This window comes from Mustela nivalis (genome assembly GCF_964662115.1).
Source record: "Mustela nivalis genome assembly, chromosome: 5".
Lineage (NCBI taxonomy): Eukaryota > Metazoa > Chordata > Mammalia > Carnivora > Mustelidae > Mustela > Mustela nivalis.
Window position 1 is genome coordinate 155,132,001 of NC_139024.1, and position 27,076 is coordinate 155,159,076.

General features: G+C 41.1%; 1 protein-coding gene across 7 annotated transcripts in view; it reads right to left on the reverse strand.

Annotated features, from left to right (window-relative positions):
* Positions 1–27,076, reverse strand: part of SLC17A1 (solute carrier family 17 member 1) — a 79,842-nt gene that overhangs the window by 38,070 nt on the left and 14,696 nt on the right. Inside the window, exons 7-13 of one of the 7 annotated variants that reach the window (XM_082731506.1) lie at positions 25,398–25,516; positions 25,112–25,273; positions 24,025–24,157; positions 23,787–23,934; positions 14,863–14,953; positions 9,399–9,447; positions 2,578–2,875 (exon numbers count right to left, since the gene is read on the reverse strand). In XM_082731506.1, coding sequence (XP_082587632.1) covers positions 2,781–2,875; positions 9,399–9,447; positions 14,863–14,953; positions 23,787–23,934; positions 24,025–24,157; positions 25,112–25,273; positions 25,398–25,516 — 797 coding nt within the window. In that variant the 3' untranslated portion in view covers positions 2,578–2,780. The other 6 variants (XM_082731507.1, XM_082731510.1, XM_082731508.1 and 3 more) reach the window with 6 other exon arrangements.

The window sequence follows — 27,076 nt, forward strand, 5'->3', positions numbered from 1 at the left end:
TGGGGGCAGCCTTGTGGGATGGAGCCCTTCACCTGTGGGGTCTGCACTAATCCCAGGGAGTTAGTGTCAGAATCAACTCACATGGCACCTGGCTGGTGTCCCCCCAGAGAGAGAGAACTGTCTGGTGTGGGAAAACTCACACATTTGTTGTCAGAAGCGCTGAGGACAGAAATCCCTTTTGTTTAGTTATCCTGGCAAAAGCACGAGGGGCCAGAGGACAGTTTCTCACCACAGCAAAAAAGGAAGCCGGAACCATGGCAATGAGGACAGGGGAGCACAAGAGGAATTGTGTCCAAACAACCAGATGACGAACCCTGAGAGCTACCTTCCAAAGAGAGCCCCAAACAACGGAAGCCACAGTGTACACAATGCAAAGTCCTAGGCCAGGAAGTCAGAGCAAGTCAAGCTGACCTCACATTCATAAAGAACAGATATAGGATGTCCAGGAGAAAAATACCAAGGAGGGAAAAACGATGAAACCTGAATCCACTGTATGCAGAGAAAGGCTCATGCTTGCCACTAGTGGCAGTGGGGTAAGGAAACATGGGCCCTTTCCGAGAACTTGTTTTCCGTGGATGATGGTGTAGGAATCAGAGTGGTCTCTAGAAGGTGTGGGGTGCTTGGACATGCCCTGGCTGTCACTTTTCCCAGCCACTTTCTTTCTTGCCATCGTGATCTCTGCTCTGCATCTTGCTTGTGGGTCTCTGTAGATCCCTCCCACCTCAGGGACCAGACATTGGCCAGGGTTCCTCCTCTGACCTCCTGGTGTCACAGCTGCTCTTTTGACCACTGGAGTGAGCCTCACTCCACAGTCGCCTCATTCACTTACCAGTTCTTCCTAAGATGCGTGTGCAAGACTCACACTGGCTTGACTCCACTCCACAGTCTGCAGGGTGCGTGCGGTGTGTCGCTTTCATTAATCCCCCACGTGGGGAGGATCAGGATCATGAAACACAGCAGCAGCACTGAGCAGCGGGAAGTGAGTATTGATGAGGATATAACATGGGTTCCCAGCAGAGACCGAAGTCAGACCCAGCTTCAGGGAAGACAATGTGTCAGGAGAGTGGACGACAGAAAGGCATGTGGATGATGACTGTAGGAAAGGAAATAAAGGGGTCCATGGGTGAGGGGTAAACGGATTATCTGCCATAGGGGATACACCTGACAAGACCCAGACACGGAACAGGCTCAGGGCGACTCCCAGGTTTTGGTTTGGTTCTGTCCAGATGGAGATGCCTAGGAGGCTGAGGGCTACCCAAGTGAAGATGACAGGAAGGAAAGTAGACACTTTTCCTTCCTGGGAGATCTGGGCTTCATGTGTAAATCTAGGGAGCTTCTAGATACAGGCAGTGATTGAAATGCTCAGCACAGCGGAGGCTGTCCCAGGCAAAAGGATGGTGTAGGGAGGGAACATCTGCCGAGAACCTTACAGAAGTCCCAACACTGAATGGCCAGCCTGGGGGATCATTAGCCTTTTTAAGAAAAAGGAAAAAAGAAGAGACTAGAGAGAAGGAAAACCAAGAGGATACGGTGCGCAGAGAGGGAAGAGAGACGTGTTCCAGAAAGCAGTGTAGCAGGAAAGGAGAGACGTGTTCCAGAAAGCAGTGTAGCAGGAAAGGAGCTTAAAGCGAGCATGGTTCAAACCTGGGGGAGAAATGAAATGGACTCTTGAAAAAAACACACACGAGTGCGGTTCTTGAGAAGCTGAGGGTTCGGGAGGAGCCTGGGCCTGAAGCCCATTTGGATGGATGACTGGGGGTGCGTGAGGGCCTCTCCTGCTCTCTCACAGCGGGCTCAAGACTGCGTCCTGCCTTCAGGGCCCCTCCAACACCTCCCCTAGTTCTTCCCTCTCCCCCCGCCCCACCCTGGTTCATTTAGGACAGTTCCCTCCACCACATCTGACTGCAGACTCTGGAATTGCGGGAACCATGACACATACTACTTTGTAATGTCTTAAACACAACAACAACCGTGTCTTGCACACAGAATCAATACGTGTGTGTGTGTGTGTGTGTGTGTGTATTGAGTGTGTAAGTGTTCACTGTGTGCCTCAGTGCACGGCCTGTGGTGGTGTGGAGGACCAGTTAGGGAATAAATGGGTGAGAAGGGAAAGGACCCAATTCTTCTTTAATATCCTTTGTTTTTCAGAACATAGAATTATCTAAACCTACCAAATCCCTTCCTTATCCCATCTGGTGTTGAGACTGAGAGACTGGTTCTCGCCATTCCACGTCTCCAACAATCACAGAGCAAACCCCAGGCCCTCAGCAGCAAGGATCACGGGGTTCGCGCATCAGGGCAGAGGCTCGTACTTGTTTCTGAACGACCCCTGTTGGCGTGTAATTCCGCTCCTTTCCTTCGGTGGACTCTTCTGTTTTTTCCTCATCTATCACTTTTCATTGCTTCTGGAAACAGGTTTGATTCCTCCCCAGGGCCTGATGAGTACAGTTTCCCCCAAATGGCTCACTTAAAGTACAGAAACCTGTCAGACTTCCCACTGACCCACACGTTGACAACACAGAGGACTGAACGCTGAAGAGCAGGGAAAAGGTCTTCCAGAAAAATCTTAGAATAAAATCGTTTTTCTTGCACTTGTTTATTGGTTGACTCAGCAATCATTTACAAAGCAAAGAATGTGGAGTGGAAGACGAAAAAAATCCACATTTAAAATTCAGACCTGCTAGCTGGTACAAACAATATATGGTACAAAAGAGATGCACACGGGGTGTGTGTGGGGGGACATCCTAGGAAGGTGCACGCCATCTTCTTCCTTGGGCCGCTTACTGCCCCTCAGTCCCAGCTCCGGGGCTGGTCCCTCTTCCCTTCAGTGAGGAGGTCAGTTCCAGGCTCTCCCAGGGTTCTACTTTACACAAAGCTTTGTAGCGAAAGAAAAAAGTGCACACAAATGTCACTGGTGAGTCCCGGCGTATAAAGGAAAGCTTTCAGAACAGTTCAAAGCACCAGTCTGGTCAAGCGTATTTTTCTCCAGCTAACTTCCTTGTCCTGATGACAGCTTATCCCAGGCATGTGCTACTCTGTTCTCCTCCTGACATAAAAATAAGTATGTCTGGTGAACAATTCTAACATCGTGCTAAGTCCAGGAACACAACACGAGACCATGCATCCCCTGTTCCCTGTCTCTGCGGTGTCAGGAAACACTGGGCAGCTTGGGCTTTGCACCTGAAGCCGTCTGATACTGCTGCCCTCTCTTATTAATATGAATACGTGTTATCTACAGCAACAATAAGGCACAGTCTGTGTACTTTGGCAAATGCCTATTTTGTGAAAAGAAGACTTCCATTTGTGCCCCCCACACTCTGGTCCTGCTCAGATGCACCCCCGTCCTTTCAAAGAACAAACTGCCAGAGCCCATGCCAACTGGAAGACCAGACTGCAACCCAGCTTCAACTGGTTACAAAATCCAGAAAGGGCAAGTGCTCTACACACATCCTTCCTCCGCCTGACAGATGAGTCCAGGGCTGCCCAGCAGGCCGGGATGAGGAGTGTTGGAGGCCACGGGAGGTCAGGACTGTTGGGACAGGACAGCCTGGCATAACGTGCTGAAGCCTGACCAGAGGTGTGGACCATGTCTGCGTTGGCTGACAGCCTGGCACAGGGTCTGGAAGTGACGCAGTGAGGAAGGCCAACGTCCATGAGCACCAGTTAGCCATCCCAGGTGACCCTCCCCTGGGCCAACCCCCTTCCTGCTTTCTGTAATTCTTCACCGGTCTGACTCTCCTAAGCCCCTACTTCTCCCCTCTCCTTATTCCTTTGTCTTCCCTTTAAAATGCCCCTCACCTCTGTACGAATAAAAATTTGAGTTTGGATCTCTCTAGACTCATTTGCTTTTTGTAACAGTGTATGACTGATTAAAATCTGTCCTTACCACTCTAAATAGCATCTAGCTTTGTTCATCTTGGATATTAGGGTAGGATGTCAGCACCCAAGAAAGATGAAGAGGGTTTCCATGGTCCAGGAGGGGTGCCCCAGGGTAATGGTGCCAGAGCATGGGAAAGAAAGCAGGGAAGAATACACAATGGGGAAAAGACCGTCACTTCAATAAATGGTGCTGGGAAAACTAGACAGCTACGTGCAGAACAATGAATCCGGACCACTTTCTTATCCCATACACAAAATACATTCAAAATAGATTAAAAACTTAAATGTAAGATCTAAAACCTTAGAATTTCTAGAAAAAGACACAGGCAAATGTTCTCTGTCATCAGTCTTAGCAATATGTATTTTTTTAATCTGTCTCCTCAGGCAAGGGAAACAAAAGAAAAAATAAACAAATGGGAGATATCACACTAAAAAAGCCTTTACATAGTGAAGAAAACTACCAACAAAGCAAAAGAGGCAACCTACTGAGTAGAAGATATTCACAAAAGACATATCTGATAAGAAGTGAACCCCTAAAATACATGAAGAACTCATACAATGCAATATGTTTTTTAAAAAACTATCAATCCCATTAAAAAACAGGCAGAGGATCTGAACAGACATTTCTCTAAAGACATTCAGATGGCCAGGAGACACACGAAAAGATGCTCATCAGGGAAATGCAAAACAAAACGACAACGTGGTATTACCACATAAGGGACAGAATGGCTATGATCAAAAAGATAAGAGACAACAGATACTGAAAAGAATGTGGATGGGAAAAAAGCCTCATGCATTGTCGGTGGAAATGCAAATTGGCGCAGTCTCTACGAAAACAGTACAGCTACGAAAACAGTACAGTGGTCCCTCAAAAAATCAAAACAGAACTATCATAGGGGTGCCTGGGTGACTCAGTTAGTTGGGTATCTGACTCTTAGCTCAGCTCAGGTCTTGATCTCAGAGTCATGAGTTCAGGCCCCATGCTGGGGTCCATGCTAAACAAACAAATAAAACAAAATAAATAAACAAACAAGCAAACAAAAAATAGAACTATCACAGACTCCAGCAATTCTATCTTGAGGTATTTACCTGAAGAAAATGAAAACACCAATTCAAAAAGACACATGCATCCTTATGATTTGTAGCACTATTTACAACAGCCAAGATATGGAGGCAGCCCAAATGTCCATTGATAGACAAATGGATAAAGAAGATATGGCTTATTTATACAACAGGATATTACTCAGCTATAAAAAAGAATGAAATCTTGTCATTTGTAACAATGGGGATGGAGCAAGACACTAAATGAAATTAAGTCAGGCTGAGAAAGACAAACACCAAATGATTTCACATATTTGTGGAATCTGAAAAACAAAACAAGCCAGCCAACAACACAAAATAGAACCAGATTCAGAGATACAGAGAACAAGTGATGGTTGCTAGAGGGAAGGAGGGTAGAGGGATGGACGAAACAGGTAAATGGAATTCAGAGGGACGATCTTCCAGTTATAAAATAAATAAGACAGAGGGATATAATGTACTGTATAGGGAATATAAGAATAATATTATAACAATTTTGTATGGAGACAGATCACAACTATGCCATGACCATTTCGTAATGTAAATATATATCAAGTCACTACATTTTTTTTGAATCATACGTTTTATACCTAAAATACAACATTGCATGTCAATTATTCTTCATAAAAAATTATATAGATAAAAATAAACAACTGACTTCTTAGAGTAAAACTAGAAGGGGCACCTGGGTGGCTCAGTCAGTTAAGTGTCTGCCTTTGGCTCAAGTCATGATCTCATGGACCTGAGATCAAGCCCCACGTTGGGCTCCATACTCAGTGTGGAGCCTGCTCCTCCTGCTCTCTCTTCCCCTCCTTCTGCTCATGCTCACTCTCTCTCTCAAATAAATAAATAAAATATTGAAAAAAGAATAAAACTAGAGTATATGCATTTAAAGGCATAAAGAATAAAAGAATACTAACATTAACCCATTATTTAAATTTTTTTCTGGAAATTCTAAGGGCCATGAGTCCAGAAGGGGGGAAAAAGATAAAATATCAAAAGGAAGGAAAGAAAATTATTATTTTTGTAAATGACATGATTATCTACCTAGAAACTAGAGAATTAACTCCCAAACCATCCAAAGGAGATAGCTTAGCTACAGGTTAAATTTTTCAATTAAAAAATAAATATATTCAAACAATACATTCCCTACATCCCAGCCCAAATATGTAAGAAATTACAATAAATAAAAAACACATTCAGGAAATATAAATAAAATTTTGTTAAGAAATGTATACTAAGTACAGGTAGCAAAGTGCAGCACTGGACTCAAAAACTGAACCCATATTCATCATGGGGTGGGGGGGTGGGGGGTCTCGCTATGCACTCTTAAGGGAGAATGTGCTGGTACAGGGAACTTAGTTTCTCCCAAACAGATTTAGTGCACTCTAATGCAAATAAATTGCAATTTGGTGCCATTTAAATACTGCAGTTCAATCTTTATTAAAATGGCCCAATGATTATAAACTTTCCCAGGAGAATAAACAGCTGATATTACACAGTATCATCTTCAAAAATACAAATGAAAAATGTTTGATTGGTCTGGTATTTACATATATTAAAAATTTAGACCCATCAATATATTACACAACAGGTCCCAGGAGCAACAGATCTTAAACTATATATTAAGCCCCAAAACACATATAAATACATAGAAGTTTATTTTACCAAAAGTTAGTATTTTAAGTCAGAGGAACAAATGTGAAGCATTTTTTAAGAAAATGACGTAGTTAAAACTCACTGGCTTGGGAAACAAATCCAAATCCCTACTTCAGCTGTCCACTAAACATCTGTAGATGAAGTAACGACGGTAAAGAAACCACGAATCCCCAGGAACTCTTCTTTCCCCGCTTTCCCCTCTGTGTGAGCTCGGACTCCTGGATGGTGGCGGAGGGGCGGGGCCTGCCCTAATTGGCTGACACAGCGATTTCCAAAGCTTGCGGGAGTAATACAGAGAAGTCTGCAACCGCTCTCTGTACATCTGAAACTAATACAACCTCGATGCTAACTCTACTGGGATTAAAATTAAAAAAAAAAAAAAAAAGGAAAGAAAAGTCAAAGGAAAAAGCTTGTAGGAGCTTAAACTCTGCCAACTGTCCTTGGTATCCTGCTGGGCGACACGCCAGGTGGCTGACAGTGTCAGAGGGAGAAGCCACAGGACCGAGTTCACCCATGAGTGCCCTGGCGAGGGGAGCCTTTTCTGTCCCTCCAGTGGCTTCACTTTGTCCCCGGCTTCAGAGACAGCTGCACAACTGTTCCTCCTACTTCTGTTTACAGACCCCAACACGTTCACCGCGATCTACCGGTCCAATAAAATCCGTGCGAATGGACAACACACAACATGCGAAACTTTAGAAGATGCCAGGCGCACAGAACTCTGCCTTTTCATGGGCAAACTCTCTAGCCCAGTTTTTTGTTATGTAGACTACGGGAGAGCCTCACCGACAAGGCTCACCCCGCAGTACCCACAGTATCTAAAGTTCTGTGCTGTCTTCAACGGGGCACATTCCCCAACCCCCTAAAAAGGCAACTTCAACAGAGGAAACAAGGGAAACCAGGGAGCCACCTCCCGCCAGAACCTACAAGGGCTGTTTGCTAATTTCGAGACAAGGACCCAAAGAGAAGGGGACAGTCAACTCACAGCTGCCTGCCGGACTCCTGAGCTCAGCTCCTTCCTGGGGTGTTCGCTGGAGAGGGACTCGGGTCCAGCGAGGTTTGCGGGGCTTAGTCAGCGCGCACGCGACACCCCCCTGGACGCCTGCCACTCAGCGGCCCAGGCCCTTTGGCCGCATGCGCTCTGGGCTGGAGGGGGGGGGGGGAGACACGTGACGAAGACCCCGCCCTTTCCGGTTTGCCCCGCAGCTTCTCCAATCAAGACGCGCGGCTGAGGTGGACCCACCGGAACAACGTGTCCGCCTGGGCCCGGGCCTCACCGCCGATGCTGCAAACTGTTAAACACCGAGGTTGTCGAAGAAACCTTCCATTCTCCTCTCAGAGCGCCCAGACTCAGAGCGGGAGGCCAAGGGAGACGCCTCCCGAGACACCCCCCGCTCCCTGAAAGGCCACCAAGGTAAGCAAGAGACAGGAAATTGCCCCCGGGGGGCTGTGTGGGAAATTACAAAGTGAGGCCAACGCAGTCCCGCGGGAGAGAAGTTACTAGAAAAGCCCGGCGTGTTCACCAGTGCCTGCTGAGGAAACATGGAGGCATTTCCAAAGATGTCCCCCGAGCCTGGAAACACAACCAGCATTTCACATATACCACAGACCGGAGTTCCTAGCGGCTGGCCAGGGGGCAGGCGTGGGAGGACCGCAGAGAGACGGAGGACACTGCTTGAAGGGGACAGAAAATCACACGACAGAAAAGGCAGGCTGTAAGGGCACCAAAAGTTCAAGCGGTTGGCTGAAACCCTGCCAAAGAGGCAGCGCTCAGAGTGGGTGAAATATTTGTAAGAAACATGTATTACGTGGAATGACTCCGAAAGGTAGAATCCAGAGGCGAACGTCTGTGCCGGAGAGTCTGGAACCGGCGCACGCGCAGAGTTAGAGATCACTTCCTGACGTGAAGGCAGGCGCTCAACCCTCTGAGCCACGCACGCGCCCCCTTGTCCCTCGGATTTAGTTCATGGCCTCCTGCATTGCGTGGTGTGTTTCTTACAGAACGGTAGCTGTCTTTACAGGCTGGGTTGTCCCCAGTGGGTGTTCACAGAAAGACCTCGGGGGTGGCCGTTCTCTCATCAGGATGTACCCAGTATGTCCGAATCTCTCTCTCCCTGTGATGTTAACGGCTGTTGACTCGCAAATCCGAGATCCCTTCATTCCCTGGAGTTTGCAAACTGAGGCGATTCTACCAAGACCAATTCTTATTTCTGTATTCGCTGAGGTAATCTTACAAAGAGACATGTCTCCTCTTTATTTACCACAGACAGAGTTTCCGGAAGGAAGGCACAATACTGGATTCTCTTTTCGACCTTTGGTGGACCCTTTGTTTCCATTATTCATTCTAGTCAGGGTCAAATCCATGGGTAGATTCTCAGACCTCATGCAGTTTGCTCCCTTGGTAGTGTTTGCCAGGGGTGCTCAGGTGCACCTTTTCCACTTCTTTTCTGAGCTAGCACATTTCTTCAAATGTTCTTCCTGCTCCATCAAGCGTCCTTCGCATCCCCTCAAAAGCGTCCCCTTGTCCTCCTCACCCTTAATGTTAGAGAGGCCCTGACTCCCAAATTTCTATGTCCTGGACCCACTCTCTCCCCAGAATCCCAGAGCGGCATCTCCTCGGGGCTAAATGTCCCATCAGGACACCAGAGAGTTTTAGACTTGACATGGTCCCCTTCTTCCCCCAAATCTGAGCTTTTCCCCACCTTAGCACCCTATCACCCTAAATCCCACCCTATCCTGCACCCCCAGTTTCAAAATCTGACCTCAAGCTGATCACTGCTTACCTTCAGAGGCGCGTGTGTTCTTGTCTATCTTTAGCCCAGTCCTGAATTTCTGCTTTTCCAAATACGAGACAAAAAAGTAGGCATATCACGTTAATGACTGCCATCAGGAAGAAAATTTTAAACCAGGCAGATTCTGGATCCTGAGGGATTATAGTGCAAAGTGATTATAAATTGATGGGCTTGAGGTATGTTGTAACAATTCTAGTATAATTTAAAAATAGTATAGGTTCAACACAGGTCACTTAATAGACATGGAAAAACACACATAAGGAGCAAAAAATTGATGATTTCACTCTACAAAGATAACTATCATTTATCTTTCTATTTTTAAAAAAGATGTATTTGAGAGAGAGAGGGAACACGTGGGTGGGGGGAGGAGCAGAGAGAGAGGGACAAGCCAGCTCCTCACTGAGCTCAGAGCCAGATATGGGGCTCTGATTCCAGGACCCTGACATTGTGACCTGAGTCGGCTCAGGTCATGATCCCAGCATCCTGGGATCAAGTCCCACATCAGGCTCCCTGTTGAGCAGGGAGCCTGCTTCTCCCTCTGCCTCTGCCTGCCACTCTCTCTGTCTGCCTGTGCTCACTCTCTCTGACAAATAAATAAATAAAATCTTAAAAAATTAACATTATAATGTACATAGTGCTGAAGCCAGAAATGCATTGATTTTTTATCTAGAAATATAAACATGTTTGCATATCAAGAAATATTTGGCTATATCATAACCTTTATGACTGATTAGTAATCCAGAGTTTAGATTTATAAAATTTATAAAACATCACTTATTTCTTTACATTTAAATTGTTTTTCACTTTTTGCAGCTATAAATCTGAATATCTTGGTAGTTAATTACACACCCATCAATGCTTTTGCATAAAATTTATCAAATACCTTTTCTTTATATATAACATTTTCTCTTTAAGCCTACCAGTATGATCAGTTTCATTAATAGATTTTGTAATACTGAGTCACTTTTACTTTCCTAGACAATGCCTTAGTTAATCATGGTGTCATAGGCTGGTAGAGTCTATACACTGGTGATTTATTTCATTTTGCATCTATATTCAAAGATGACATTGAATTTTAATTATGTTTGAGATTTGTTTACCATTTTGCTTTTTACCTTTTTTATCAGCCCAGATTAAATTTTATGTAGTTAAATGTATAATGCATCGTGATTGGGTTTAGGTGTCTGGTCCCAAGCTTTTGAAGGATGTCCAACCCAAAGTTTATCTAATTACTAAGTCTTGTTTTACTTTAGTATTTTCTTTGTTTCCTTTCTTCACTTACATTTTTTACCATCTAGAATTAATTTTGGGGGTCAGAGTATAATTGTATTTTTGTATTTTTATATAAATAAGATATAATTGCATTTTTCTACAAGTGGGCTTCCCACGATGTTTTTTTTTTAAAATAAATCCATCTCCTCTGGTTCGAAATGAAGCTTTATCGTACAGAATGTATTTTTTTGGAACTTGATCAAATCATCATCAGTTTTATTTAAAATATAATTAAGAGTAGAGGTGCCTGGGTGGCTCAGTCAAACTTAGTCTGACTCTTGATTTCTGCTCAGGTCATGATCTCAGGGTTGTGAGATCAAGCCCCACAAATGGCTCCATGCTCGGTGTGGAGCCTGCTTAAGATTCTCTCTCTCCCTCTCCCTCTGTCCCTCTCCACTCCTACTTGCTCTCTCATTCAAAAAGAAAATTAAAATTGGAAAAATAAAATGAAATTAAGAGTAGACTTTGAAAAGGTAAAACAATATGTTTCCTTCAGCTAAGGCATTAAATATATTTAATTATAGCGATTTCTCTAATTAAAACATGCCAAGCTTGACAAGTCATTGGCAAACAGAAAGTGAAGAAAAGGACCAAGATGTGCCCAGAAATTTAATGATAAATAATAAAGTTTTCAAAAGTTTTAAGTTAATAGAATTCATTGTGTGTGTGTGTGTGTGTGTGTGTGTGTGTGTGTGTGTGTATTTGGACCTGAGCTCCAGCATAAAAACTTAATATGCCTCCCTCTTCTTATAGTTTTACTGTGTTGCTTTAAAAGGTGTGCAGTTTTCTTCATATGGAGTTTCCACAATTTTCAGTGTTTTTCCCCCATAGGTATTTTGTAATATTGGTTGATACTGTGGTTTAGATATTTATATGATGTAATATCTAACTTTGATTCTTCTTCCCACCCCCGACAGTCTGTTCTCTGTACATAATGTAACTTTGTTCTTCTGCATTTACATTGTATATACCTGTAAATACTTTTCTTGACCAATTGTGTTAGATAGACAACACTTAAAAGGGTATACAAATAATGATATTAATTTCTGTTATGGGTTGACTACATGAGCATCTGGCACTTGCAGCCATGATCTGATTTGGTAAGCCCCTAAGCCCCATGAGGTTTCTGTGTCATTTTTGCCATTTATAGCTGGAGACACCAGGACTTAGAGAAATGTTTCTGGGGTCTCATAACCCATAAGTAGTGGAGTTGAGATTTGAATACACACATTTTATATATAAATTTGAATGCACACATATTTTTAGAATATGAATATATTTGTATGTTCATATATATGTTCATTTATGTATAAATGAAGTTTTCCCAGATTTTTAGCATAGAGTTGTTCTTAATGTTCTTAGCTTTTAATCTACGTCTCCAAAAAAAAAATGAGCCACCCAGGCACCTCTGCTCTGCCTTAGCCACAGGGAGTGCTTAGAAGATGGGCTCTCCCCAGTTAGCCCGTTGGCTGACTGGAGATGGATCTACCAGCTGAGAAAGACAGACCTCCATAGTTTTGGCTGCTGGGGTTTGGGGTTGTTAGTGCTGCTGTGTCTGTCTAATTCATCCAGTGAATTCCTAACTTTTTTGGTACAGTTTTCCATTTTTAAACTTCAGTTTTAATTCTTTTCCCCCTCACATATTCTATGTGTCAGAGCCTCCTACAGAAACTTCCAAGCCTCACTTATCCTTCCCTGTGCAATGTATGCGAGCTGGTGGTACCAGTTGTCTTTGGGGGCCCTGTTCTCCTGCCACAGTTGTTTGCTCTTTGTTCTGCCAGTTTTCCCAGCTTTTGCTGTGTCTCTTTCACGTGCCTGGTTATCTTTTGTTGTGTGCAGGAGATTGTACTTAAAAAAACTATTTCTAGGGACAGTCGGGTTGGTGATGCCTTTGCCCGAAAGTGCTGTTTTTGATGGCTTCCTCAGACTCCTCTGGGACACTGGTAAGTCTGAAGCCCTTTAAGGTCAAGTTGGCTATGTTCCGGTCTGCCCAAACAACTCAGAGCAGGCTGTGTGAGGACTGGTGTATTTCTCTTCACCTTTACTCCTTCCATGCAACTCTTGGAAGGTCTCAGGCTAAAACAAGAATTAATATATCAGGGTCCTCATGTTTGGCAAGTCCTCAAAAGCTGCCAAAAAATTTGCTTTCCTCAGCCCAGTGGAAAATACCCTGTAGTCTTTTGCCTAATTCTTTTTAGTTCCTGGCTTCTCCTACATCTTGCCTGTTAAAGTTTTCATCTCTCTGGTTCTCTGAAGCTTCGCAGAAGACTCTCAACATTTTTCCAACCTTGTAAAATGGCTTTTACTAAGAGAATTGGCCCAAATTACTTACTCTCATCAGTGGAATCAGAAACTTCACTAATTCTCTTGTTAGCTGTATTTCATATGAAATTTTTTATTTCCACTTTTCTATTTTTAATTGCCAGAGGTTAGATTCAGTTCTTTGTCAGATCTTATGCCTCTTATTTATATTTGCAGTCCTCTTTTTGGCTTTAAACATCTGCAAAGATTTCCAGTAACTCTGAGGATCTGATGCTAAGGTTCTTTTATTCTTCTTTCACATGACATCTTCTTTCTTCACGTGTTTGTTGATATTTGATTGACTGTAAAATCATTCTCACTGAATGTTAATGCTTGAGAAAACCCTAGAGTATGAATTTAGGGTGAGTTTCTCCAGAAAAATCTTCTACTAGACCTCTGCGAACTACTCGAAATTCAATGCTGGGCTTACAGTGTTGAAAATAGAGTTTGAATTTGGGCCTTAAACCTTTGTGAAAATTAGTTCATTGTTCCAGATTTCCAGAAGAGTCTTTATTTGGTTTTTCCTCTCCCTTTGAAGCTGAGGCTGAGACAGACAAATTTACTGGGCAGAGATAATTTTGGACCATCTGGAGGTATATTTCCTCCCACCTTGTGGAAGTCAGCAGAGAAGTTAGCTCATCTCACAACTTTTGGAAGTTCACTCAGCACATCCCAGTGAATTAAATGGAAGAACAAGCTGAGTGGGCCCTATACTGAGGAGGAGAAATCAGCCTGGTCTCTTGGACCAGGGGGATTCCATGGTTATAGTGACTTTCCTGCCTTTCCGAGACCATGAGTACATAGAACCTGATGGTGGCAGGTGCTCTTCTTTAGGAAATTTGGCAGTGGTGAATGCAAACCATCTCTCCTTGCCCAAGTAATGGGATAAGGAGCATGTGGAAGAATTTTGTAGATATTGCTACTTCTCAGCTCATAGCTTTTCCTCCAAATAAATCAAGTTTGCCTGTAACTTACATGGTACTATGAAGTGAGGGTGTAGTCCTTTGTAATTACAGATTTTTGCCAGCATTTTCAATCTGACTTTTTTGTGTTTTTGTCTTATGAGTGGTTTGGGGATATTATCTCTTATTCTTGGTTTGTTCATCGCAGCTGAAGCGACAGCTCGCCCAGCAAGGGTCATTGCACCCGGAAGAGCACAGGGCTTCATCGGGCTTTGACCTCTCTGGGATCAAGCTCTTCCTTCATTTTTCATCTCTTAAATATTCTTATACATCTTTTTTAAGATCAGGTATGCACTGAAAATGATTGTTTCAATTTGTTAGGGCATTTTAATATCCTTAAGAGAAGGATTTCAGGTAACCTTGTCCAGGACACTTGTTGAAACACAAGTTGGCCTTTCTTTCTCTCACTTCCTTTCTTTCTTTTGCCTTTGCTTAATTTGTATTTATTTTTTAAAATTTTATTTTATTTTTTCAATGTTCCAAGATTCATTGTTTATGCACCATACCCAGTGCTCCTTTAGAGAAGGGTTGCTTTTGATCTCTAATTCTATTTGCTCCTGATTTTTCATTCCTTTTCTAACAAAACTGTATCTTGTTACTTATGTTACCATTCACCTAGCCAAATTCCTATTTGGATCAAGACACACACTCATTGTTAAAAACTCACAGAGGTTCATTTCTGTTCCCAAGACCAATGACTAAAATGTTCCCAGCACAACTACGTGATATACAATGAGAAAGAAATTACATTATCTATAGATTTGGAGGGATGCCTGATCTGACTAAGGTTAATGTGAGCGAATATCTCATTATTCATCTCCTGCTGATGTCACATCTACAATTGTTTGTGTATATATTGCTTTCTTTCTCTGTATAAGTGATATTAGAAAAGCAACCACCCATGCCTGGAGCTTTCTTACCTGATTAAGGATCACGCCGCACAGAGTAGAAGAAGTTAGTCCTCCTATCATCCCAATTAAAGTTGTAATTCCTTTAAGAAATCCATAATAACTATGCAAAAAAGAACGACAAGACACAGATATAAAGTCAGACACATGCTGCAGGAAAAGCCAACCTAACAAAATGAGGTTTAAGAGTGGTAACTGTTGATTTCCTGAATTTTGCATCCCTTCTCAAATTCCATTAAAATGTTGAAAAATGATGTGTATGGAGGTAACCTTCCTATTTCAGTACAAAGTTAGAAAGGTTGGCTTTAACAGCAAAAACAATTCAGAAATTGAGAGAGTGAGAGCCTAGTGGAGTGAAAGCCAGCACAATTAGGAAATCTGTGAATCCAGTTGAGAAAATCAAGGTGATGTTTACTGGTGATAGGAACTGGTTTAGAGTCAATACAAAAGTGAAGGACACTGTTCACCCGGTCTCTTCCCACAGTCCCAGAGCTACTGGTCACAGTGATTGCTCCCAGTACACGGATGAGGAAGCTGGAAGCTTAGCGTCCAAGCAGCTGTCCGTGGCCAGTCCTGGGTACCCAAACCCAGCTCAGCAGAAAGCAGGAAAAACCATGGAAAATGATCAATAGAGCAAGGGCCAAATCCATCAGCCATAGAGAACAAGGAGGTGACTTTTGGAAAGCGGAATCTCTGTCTTACCAAGAGATTAGTTCTCTCCCAGCGCAGAGGATGGGGGTGGGGGGGCAGTCTTTGCCTCTCCTGTTCAACAGATTTTACCATTAAAGGTTCTGTTTCCTTTTCTTCCAAGAGTGAGGGTTTTTTATTTTGTTTTGTTCTGTTCATTTCATTTCCCTAGGTCTATTTTATTCCTATTCTGCCTTTACCTATTCAGTACGGGAGATAATAGTTTGTCTATTAGTTTCTCTGTCCCTTAATCAGAGAGGCATGACATACGGACTGAGAATCCCTGCATGTTGAGTTGTATGAGGTCACTGGGTGGAAATTTGATCTGATTTTTAGGGGGAGCTGGAGAGTGTGTTCTAATGTATAAATAAGAACATTTATGGTTATCAGCAACAACAGATGTAGATTGGTACAGAAACCACCAGTTGTCCCCAGAATTTATAGTTCTCCTTTTCATTTTAGCAATAGGACCCCTAGGGTTTTTGTGGGAATTGGGCTACATATGCCTTTTGTGAGCCTCTGTTACATTTGCCTTCAGGAACCCCTTTCCCCATAAAAATATTAAAAGTTATATTTATGACTGTGTATATGTGTGTTGATGGACATTTCAGTTTCATCTAAATTGTCAGACCTACTAGCAGGAAGTTGCTCATAATATTCTGTTATTTCTTTTCATACTCTAAACTTACCATAATATACTCTGTCATTACTGATACTGATAATTTTTCTCTACTTTTCTTTTCTTTTCTTTCTTTTTTTTTTTTAAAGATTTTATTTATTTGACAGAGATCACAAGCAGGCAGAGAGGCAGGCAAAGAGAGGAAGGGAGGCCCGATGTGGGGCTTGATCCCAGCACCCTGGGATCATGACCTGAGCCTAAGGCAGAGGCTTAACCCACTGAGCCACCCAGGTGCCCCTATTTTTCTTAATCAGTTTTCATTATTTCATTACTTTTATTATTTTCCAAATAACCAACTTTTGGCATTGATGGTTTTATGTATAATTTTTTGTCCTGATCTTCATAATTTGGGGGGAGGGTTAATTTGCTGTTTTTCTAGCTACTTGAGATAAGAAACACGATTATTGTTTAAGAACTGCTTTTCAATACATATGTTTAAAGCTATACATTTCTCTCTGGGCATGATTTTAAAAGCATTCCATATGCTTTGAAATGTTCTACATCATCATGATTTAGTCAAAGTATTTTCTAATTCCAATTGTGATTCCTTTGACTGAAGTATTAGTCTCAAAGCAATGGGGGTTATGTATCTTTTGCTTTTGATGGTAACCTTATTTCACTGTGATCAAAGAATATATTCTGAATAATTTCAAGCGTTTTAAATCCATTGCAGCTTGCTCTGTGACCCAGCATATCACCAATTTCAACAACTGTCCCATAGGCAAGTGAAAATAACTTAAATTCTCTCCTTGTTGAGGGAACTGTGGTCTTCCACATATGTCAATCAGGTCAACTCTGTTCATTTTTGTTGCTTTTCTAGTCATCCATATCCTTACTGATTTTGTCTACCTGTTTTTGTCCAATCTTTTGAAAGAGGTTATGAAAAGTTCTTCCTACATTGTAAATTTGTCTAGTTCTTTGAGTTCTGTCAATTCATAATGAACATAAATTAAAGCTGTGTTACTGGATTCAAACATATAATTCTGATATTTTTCTCTCCACCATTATGAATTAACACCCTTTATTTCTAGTAGTATTCCTTTTTTTTCAGGTACTAACATAGTTATTGCAGGTTTCTCTCGGTTAATGTTTGCTTGGAATACTTCTTTGTATTCTTTCATTGCATCCTTGCTATATCCTCATGTTTAATGTGTGTCTTTTATTTGCAGCATAGAGCAGAATTTCCTTTATTTTTGACTTTGACAATCTTGATACTTAGAGTATTTCATCTATATTAAGTTAATATAATTACTGATATACTTGTGATTATCAGTTCACTACTTTCTTTTTGAACTTTCTTATATGCCATTTTTTCTTCTAGATTCATCCATTTTATTTTTCCTTCTATGGTTTCCTTCTATTATTTCAACTGTTCTTTTCAAGCATTGAAGATGTTATAACAAGTACTTTTTACTTAAGTTTATTATGAATTTTACTTCTAGTATTTTCTCTATTTCAGAGCTTAGAAAATTCTTAAGATTTTAATATTTTAACATTTCTGTTTATCTCCCTTCTGCTCTTTGCATTATTTCATCCTGTATTTTAGTTCCTTAAGGCAATTTGTTTAGATATGCATTTCAACTCACAAGTTACTTTCTGCTGTTTTTACAGATCAATAGTCTCTGTAATTACACACATATTCACCCTCCCTGATTGCTCCTCAGTCCTTCTATTATATTCAGATTTCAGTAGGGATTTCTTTTTACCCAAACATTTTCTTTTAGTATCTCTTTTAGTGAAGATCCACTAGTGACAGTTTCTCTGTTGGAAAACATTTTTATTTTGCTTTGATTTTGAAGTATATTTTCACTAGGCATAAAATTCTAGGTTGACATTTATTTATTTTTAAGCATGTTGTAGAGTTCGTATCATTATCTTATGGTTTTCTTGGTTTCTGTTGAAACGTTAGATGTCAGGCATATTATTGCTACTTGAAAGTGACATGCCTTTTTGCCCTAGTTCCTTTTAAGATTTTTTTGTCTTTGGTTTTTAGCATTCCTACTATATATACGTGTGTGTGTGTGTGTGTATGTGTATGTATATGTGTATATATATTATATACTGTATATGTTATTATATTACATATTAATATATGTTATATATTTTGTATTCTATGTACTTATATATTATATATTATAATTTACATTTCATCATGTTTTAAAAAATTTACAGAGCTTTGCGTATGTGTGGTTTACTGTCTCATTACTTTTGGATTATTCTCTTAAAATATTGCTTATGTTACATTTTATCTTTCTTTTCCTTCTGAGACTGAAGTACAAATTTGTTAGCCTTTTTACTTCATTCCACATTTCTGTTATGCTCTTTTGTTTTTTTTCCTGTGTATTTCAATTTAGATATTTCTTTATGATGTCTTTCTATTTACCAATTGTATCTTCTCTCGTGGCTAATTTGTCATTAAATCTATTTAAGATCTCAGTTTCAGATATTTTATTTTTTTCAGTTCTAGAACTTCCATTTGATTGTTTTTATAGATTCTCATACTGGTCAAGTTCTTTATCTTTTCTTCTCATTTCTTCAGTTTTTCCCCTGGTTTCCTGGGTATATTAATCATAGATATTTCAAAGCTTTTCTTCCTGATAACTTTAAATCTGTTTCAGTTGTAGGACTATTTCTAATGCATTTTGTAGTTATTGACCACATGGCCCTATCCCTTGTCATGCCTAGTAATTTTTATTAAATGCAGGACATTTTTAATAAAATATATAGAGACTTCAAGAATGTGTTATGCTGACAATAAGTGACTCTTAATCTCACAAAACAAACTGAGGGTTGCTGGGGGGAAGGGGGTTGGGAGAAGAGGGGTGGGGTTATGGACATTGGGGACATATGTGCTATGGTGAGTGCTGTGAAGTGTGTAAACCTGGCGATTCACTCTTTTCTCTAATAAATAGACTTGGAGGGGAGGGAATGGATCACTTTAATCTAATTAGTGAATGAACTGAGATGAGGCCAGGTTTCAGTATTGATAAGACTCAAAGCCTGTAGTTACCCTTCCCCCCAGTTGCTTAGGTATTGTCTTCCATGTTGTTAATGGAGTGCTCAGTATATCCAACCGGTTCCCTCCAGGGTTTGATAGTTCTTGTCTCCTTGGTATATACAGTATAGGAAATACTGCCATACTTCTCATGGTCTTAGCTTAGTTTGGTTTTGTGGGGTTTGTTTGTTTGTTTGTTTGGCCACTTGCCCCATTGAACTTCAGAATTCAGTAACTGTCTCTAAGAAAGAAATTGACTTTATGTTTAAGCTCCTTTAATTTTCAACGTTATCACTCCAACCCTGTGCAACCCAAATGCTTCACTAATTTCTCCATCCAGAGCAGCAGGCTTGTCCGGGCCAAACCTGGATTAACAGCCTTTGGCAAATGACTCCAGGGAAAAGTGGTGAGAATGGTCAGCTCACCTTAGAGGTGCTATCCTCTAGTTTCTTTGGTCTTATAGGCCTTGGATGTTACCTGATGACTTTTAGTGAATAGTTTGGCTATTTTATTTTATTTTTAAAAATTTTTAAGTAATCTTTATAACCAGTGTGGGGCTAAAACCTTGATCTTGAACAATCTTGAGATCAAGAGTCACACACTACATTGAGGGAGCCAGCCAGGCACCCCTACTTTTGGCATTTTATTTGGTCTTTTCAGATTTTTCCCAGCTAGAATGTCAGTCATCCTCAGCTGCCCAATCCTATGTAGAAGTTGAACAGTTTTCTCAAATTTTGCTTTGCAGTTGTAAAATGCTAGGTGCATAGAAATTTAGAATATTATATCTTCTAGTGAATTAAAGTCATTCTTAAAAAATTCTTTCTTTCTAGTAATGCATCTCGCCTTAAAGTCTAGATTGGCTGATCTGTTTTCCTTTAGTTTGTTTATAATCTGCTACATTTTGTTTTTGCTTTTATTTCCATTCAGATTAACTCAAAATTTGGAAGATATAGTCCTTTTATATTTTATGTTTTCCTGATACATTTGACTTAAAATGATTCTCATTTGTTTTTTTTCCACCTATTTTATGCTCCTTTTTAAACAATGTTCTTGATTTCTTTTTGTTTTTTTAAAGTATTTCCTTTGCACTTTTACTAACCTTCAATAGTTACCCTAGAGATTAATACATGTATTCTTGATATGTTTTAGTTTAACATAACTTAATATTTTTATAAATTCCCATTAATAAAAGCACCTCAGGACACATATTTGTATCATCTCATCTTTTGTGTTTTTTACTGTCATTTTAATTTACATATATTTTGTATCCTATGAGGTATTGTTTTCCTTTTGTGAATTCAGTAATTACTAGATTTACTCTATTTTTTCCTCTCCATCTATATTTGTTCCTAAATTTCTATGCTTTATCTGTGATTATTTTGCCTCTGTCCAAAGAATTCCCATTTAACAAGTTTTCATTGGAGGTCTTTGCTAATGAATTCCCACAATTTGGCTGAAAATATTTTTATATTACCTTAATTCTTGAAGGAACTCTAGACCTCTAATTAATGGGGATTTTCTTTTTTTCATATTAGAAATTGGCTTCTAGCTTTCATTTTTTTCTCTTGAGAAGGCAACTCCTAGTCTTATTATTTCTTCTTTGAAAGCCATGTGCCTTTTGCATATGGCTATGTTTAAGAGATCTCTATTTCTCCCTCCCTACCTTTCTAGTTTTAGCAATTTTACTACTACTACTATGAAATTTACTTTCATTCCGTAGTTGAAGAAATAAACAGAATCCTCAGTGTCAAGAAGCCTGAGTGCCTTGACAATTTCTCTGAAAACCATTACTCATCCATAAGGTAGAGCAGTTCTTCTGATCTGAGAGTAGGTTGTAACATTTTATGATCTAATCCTCATACCATTCAGTCCTCAAACGTGGAGTGTGATGTGGAGCGCGAAAACAAAGGTTGTTCTAATGAAGAATAATTTTCTGGACAATAATGAGCTCTAAATTGGCTTATCCTTCAGCAGCAAGAGCCCATGCTAAGAGACATTTTGAAAGTTTAAATAACCATTAAAGTAGACTTTCAATTTTATTGACAATCAATTTTTATTGATTTCATATTTTGGCATACTATGATTTAGTAGAGCCCAAATAAGATTCTGATGTCTGAACTCTACTATGGAGGGAAATTCAAGGGTATACAATCCATCCAATCAGTTAAAAATAATGAAAAGCAATTAGTCTTTTTGGAGCCTCCATTTAAGAATGTCAAGGCAATGACAGGTTCTTCTTCATTACAGAACTCTTCATTACAGAACTCTCTGTGCTTTTCTGCTCTTACTGCCTACCAAAGTGATGGCAGCCACTCCATTCTTAGGTCTCTGTCTCCCTCAATCTTATTTCTCAAACAATATCTTCATAAAATCACGTGTGTTTCTTTTTCCTTCCAGACCTTTGTAAGCTCCAACCTATGTAATCCCTGACAGACTCTTTAGTTCTAACAAAGACTGAATTTCCCTGAGAAAACAAATTAGAAATTTATTCTCTAAGGGAGCTGTTTGTAATAGGCAAGGGAGGTATATGATTAGGAACATGTCTTGCTTAAATAAGTTTGGTCTCCATCCTATTAATAAACAATAGTTTAAGCAACACAAATAGGTATGGTTGATCTATAACACACATATGCCCTAAAGATTGAGGATGAACTAGCTTGAGAGACTAAGAATTTTTTCCAGTTTGTATCTTATCTTTGTAGTATCTCTGACTACAAAATTACCTAGCTGATAGGGAATTTGGGTCCATTGGAATGATGCATCTCAGACCAAGCCCTGTATAATTCAAGCCATTGCTGGTTGAGATGATTTCACATCCTACTGACCAGATGCTAGCAAATAGCCCTGTTGATGGAGTGAGTACAGATAGTCAGCCACAGAAGCAGACATACATAGTGCTCAGTGTTTATTGCTGTGTGATTTACATAAATTCTTTTCTTGGTCTTTTGCTTCCCCACCCATACTATGTGGGTGATACCTCATTTACACTGGGGCATGACAGGCACATAAAAAGTACACTGTAAATCCTAGCTACTTGTAATTTCCTTTCCCTATTTCTGTATACATTATTTTTTTAAAGATGTGTTTATTTGTTTTAGAGAGAGAGAGCATGAGCAGGAGGGGCAGAGAGAGAGGGAGAGAGAATCTCAAGCAGACTCGGCACTGATCATGGAGCCCCACATGGGCCTCGATCCCAGTACCCTGAGATCATGACCTGAGCCAAAACCAAGAGTCGGGTGCTTAACCGATTGCGCCACCTAGGCGCCCCTATTTCTGAATACATTTTTGATTTCAAACTGCATATGGCTCAGTTGACCCTGTGCTTTCTGTATCAAATAATCCTTATATATTTTGATATAATTCCAAGTAATCAGAATACTAGTGGACATTTTAAAGAAGGGTCTTGGAACTGAACAAAAGAAGTGAACTCATGTCCTCATTACTCTGGCACTCACCTCGTGTAGATGTAATGAACAAGACTCTTTAGAAGAATCAAGATAAGTAGATTATTCATTGTTGATTTCACCTCTCTACCCCACGGCCACTGCTTTGCTAAACTTCAGAGAATTCTGTTCCTACTGGATCCGTGTTCTCCAGGACTACTAGTCCCATAAAGCATAATGAAAACAGTGCCCCCAGAATTATGCAAATGGCCGGGCTGCTTCCATCAGTCACACTTGGTGCATCTTTTTTTTTTTTTTTTAGGATTATTTATTTATTTGTTTGACGGAGAGAGACACGGAGAGAGAGGGAACATAAGCATGGGAAGTAGGAGAGGGAGAAGCAGGCTTCCTGCTGGGCAGGGAGCCTCATGTGGGCCTCGATCCCAGGATTCTGGGATCATGACCTGAGTCAAAGGCAGATGCTTAATGACTGAGTCACCCAGGCACCCCACTTAGTGTGTCTTTAAAAAAAAAAAAAAGCATCCCAGTAAAAGCAAGAGATCTTTGCAGACAGATCTGGATTAAACTCCCAGGTAAGATCCCAAACCAGTGATAAGATCTTAGGCTGACTAGTATCTGACCTTCAGTTTCCTTAACCCAACCCTGGTGGGTTGTCATGAAGAGTCATAATATATAAACATGCATTCAGTACAAGGGCAATGGGAAGCAGGTACCCATATATAGTGTTTGCTATGGGCCAGGCACTATTCTGTGTACTTGACCGAAATTAACTTATTTCACCCTCTAATAACTCTATGAGGTAAGCATTCCCTTATCATTCCCATTTTAGAGGTGTGGAACAGGCCCAGAGCAGGTAAGTAATTTGTTTGAGAGTGGTCATGCTGTTATTAAACTGGGCCTTCTGACTTTAGAATCTGTGCTCTGAATCACTGGGCTATACTATACGCACACACACACACACACACACACACACACACACGTGTGTGCATGTTTGAGTTGCAAACATTAATATTACCATTAGGTATCTAATGATTACTTACACTATATGAATGAACTATATTGATGCTACTTCTGGAAACATTTTGGCCTGCTGGCCACAAACAAGAAATAGTTGTATTCTTAAAACACTCTCAAGAGCTGAGGTGCAGGAAAGAGATTTGTAAAACCCTACCTGGGAGCAATATCCAAGCCATTTATGAGTACTCCGGCCATGCAGAAGGCTCCTGTTGAACTGGCAAGTATCAGGAAGATGGTAATGCTAGAGAAGCTGAAACTCCAGTAGAGCAGGCACACGCTGAAGAAGGGAGGCAGGAGAAGTCCTGGGGAGGGATTCAGACCTCACAGTTAGGGGCATCCCAAAGATTGGGCAATGGGCCGCAAGGTGCTTGAACATCCCGGCTGTTCCTTACCTAGTGTGTTGAAGAGTTTCCGGATGGTAACTAAGCGGAGAATATTCCTGGACAGGAAGAAGTCTGTCAGGTGACCTGCTAGGATACCAAAGCTCCAGGCAAACAAAGAGGGGAGGGCTGACAGCAGCCCGTTCTGGGAAGTAAACGTTAATATGAGGGTGAGTATGATAGGTAGAGTCAACCTGACACTAAAATTAAGTACTGAAAATTTGTAATTGCCGTACAAGCAGCCATCAACGTGCAACCTCAGGATTCCCACTTGGGGCCACATCACCCATAAGAAAGAGGAAAGCAGTTCTGGGGTCAGGAAGAGTTGTCAGAGTCTGTCTGGTGTTCTCTTCCTAGTGTCACAGCACCTGAAAGTACTGGAGCATCAAGATCGGAAGACTATAGTCGGGAATGGGGACTGCAGGCCCTAGGCAAGGGGGTAGAGCTAGTAATGACAGCGATTACAGACATTCGTATGGTGCTTGTTTTGAACCACTGCTGTGAATCCTTTCAAACCATCCATGATCTCATGAAGAATGACACTGAATCAGAGAGCACTTGGCCCTGAGGCTGGATTACTGGAGGTTGGCTAATGCATGGCACTTTGGGCATTCCATTTCTATAGGGGTCTTTTTGGTTATTATGGCCTTGAACATAATATTCAGGGAAGAGTGGTTTTCCAAGTCAGACAAGCAATGAGAGTGCCCATCCTTTCAGAGCAATGGGTTCTCAAATCAGGACGTGTTGCCTTATCCCAGGAAATAGATTGGTTGTGAGCTGGGAAGGATGTCATGGAAGGATCCCAGTCTCTGTAGGGAATGATGGTGTTGGAGCCTTAACTAATACTAATTAGAGTGATCATGCAGTGAATGGGAGGTAGGGAACCTGTGGGAACATGAGTGTGTCTGTTGTGGAAGGGCCAGATACTGTGCCTAAACCCTTTGTTCTGGGAAACGTTAACATAAGAATTGGAAAGAATTGAGTTTCCAATACAGCTAAATAGTGTAGGGGCGAACAAGAGCTTGGATTAGAGTCATAAGAAACAAAGAAATGAGCAGAGTCCTTCATAAAGTTAAAAAGAGAACACAGATTGACTTACTTCTTTTATATTCACACGAAGCTTGGAGTTGATAAATGTTGGAGTGTAAAAAACCATGATGTTATTTGTCCAGTGAAAAGCAAAGGAACCTAAAGCAATGGCCCAGACTGGGAGAGACTTAATCATAGCTTTGATCGGCAGAGACTGTGTCCTTGAGCTGACCTGGAAGCAAAACAAAAACAAAAAACAAACCCTGTTTAACTGTTAGCACATTAGGACAAGTGGGAACATGGTTTCATTCGTCACAGAATCTGGGAGATACCACAGTGGAGCATCTGTGTTCTACCTGCTGGCTGAGGGAGGACAAGATGTATTCCTTCTCACTGATGCTTATACATGGGTGGTCCTTTGGGTCGTCATAGAACAGAACAAACCAGAGAAGACTTAGGGCACAGCCACAAGCACCTATCAAAGCAGGACAGGTTAGAATCGAAATTGCTTCTGTCTGTAGTAAGTTTCTTTCCCAAATTGGCATTTGTCATTATCAATCAGAGAACCTGGACCTCCTCCTCTTTAGAACTTTGCAACAAGGCTTATGTTTTTGACAGTCCTCTCTGGATCTGCAGCTCCCTCTGCTTACACTGCGAGTTTTGCAGAGAGCATGGGAAGCCCTCTAGCCTCTCCTGTTCAAGACTCTGTATCCCTTCAGTCCTCATAGTGGGACTCCCTGCTCTTAGGCCTTCATCTTTTTAGTTTCCCAGTGTGTTTCCACTGTGAGAATATGGCACAGCTGAGCCCTCACAGGGCTTGACAATCACTTACCTTTGAGAGCTACATCTTGGCCGTGCTCTTAAGATTCAGCCCAGGCTGGGGGGATTATACAAGTCCTCTGGGAGGAATCATGTGTTAGGACCAGGGAGTATGTACTACCCAGTCACTCTTGACAAATATTGATTAAATGCTCATGATTGTACCATTCACTGTTTTATATGCTGGGGATGTAGCAATGAATAAAACACAAAAATTCTGTCTTCATAGAGTTTACTTTCTCGTGGATGAGAAAGGGATGACTGAAAAGTAAATAAGTAAAAGGTATTAAATGTCAGTGATAAGAGCTATGGAGAGAAGTTATGGGGGCAGGGGTGGGGTGGGGAGTGTCATGCTCAGTAAAGGCTGGGACATAGATATGGGGCAAGGACATTCCAGACAGAGAGAGCAGAGATCATGAGGTCATGAGGCCAGTGTGTCTGGAGAGGAAACAAGGGGATGGTGGGAAAGGTTGAGGACAAGAGGTGATAGGACCAGATGGAAACCTGGAACCACTGTAAGATCTTAGACTTTTACAACACTCTTTTCAACAGCATTAAAAGGATATTTCTACTGTATACTCTTTCCATGTCATTCTGTGACCTGAGTACCCAGTCCCAAGGCAAAACGTAAATGGAGAGAGATTACTATCTAATAAATACATGTGTAATATGTACATTTTAATATATTATTTCAGTTGACTCAGGAACTTTTCCAGATGAGAATACAGATGTTCAGAAAGGTCCCATCCTTGCCCCAGGACACACGGTTAATAAGTGGTAATTGACACTTAGCATGAATTATATTTTTAGAGCTGGAGTAGAGTCGTTGAGGAGCAGCCTGGGGCAGAGCTTTGAGGAAAGACAAGAGTTAATGGGGTAGAAGAGGATGAGTTTACAAAAGAATGAGACAGAATGGCCAGAAGAACAGGGTCCAGGGCACGAGGCATAGGCATCACTGGTGATAGATGTGATTGAGAGCTCAGGTCAGATGTGGACTGGAGAACTTCCATCTGGCTTATGGGCATGGAGGTTTGACCAGCTCTAACATTTGTGAGGCCTAGGGCAAGACGAGACATGGAAATCCACATGAATGTTTAAGTTACAGATTTATTAAGAAACTTAAAGTGTGTCTCCTTATCCTATGTTGACAAAAATGTAACTTCAAAATGACCTGGAGAGAAACTTCTGGTTTCTTACCCAGCATTTAAGGAACTGG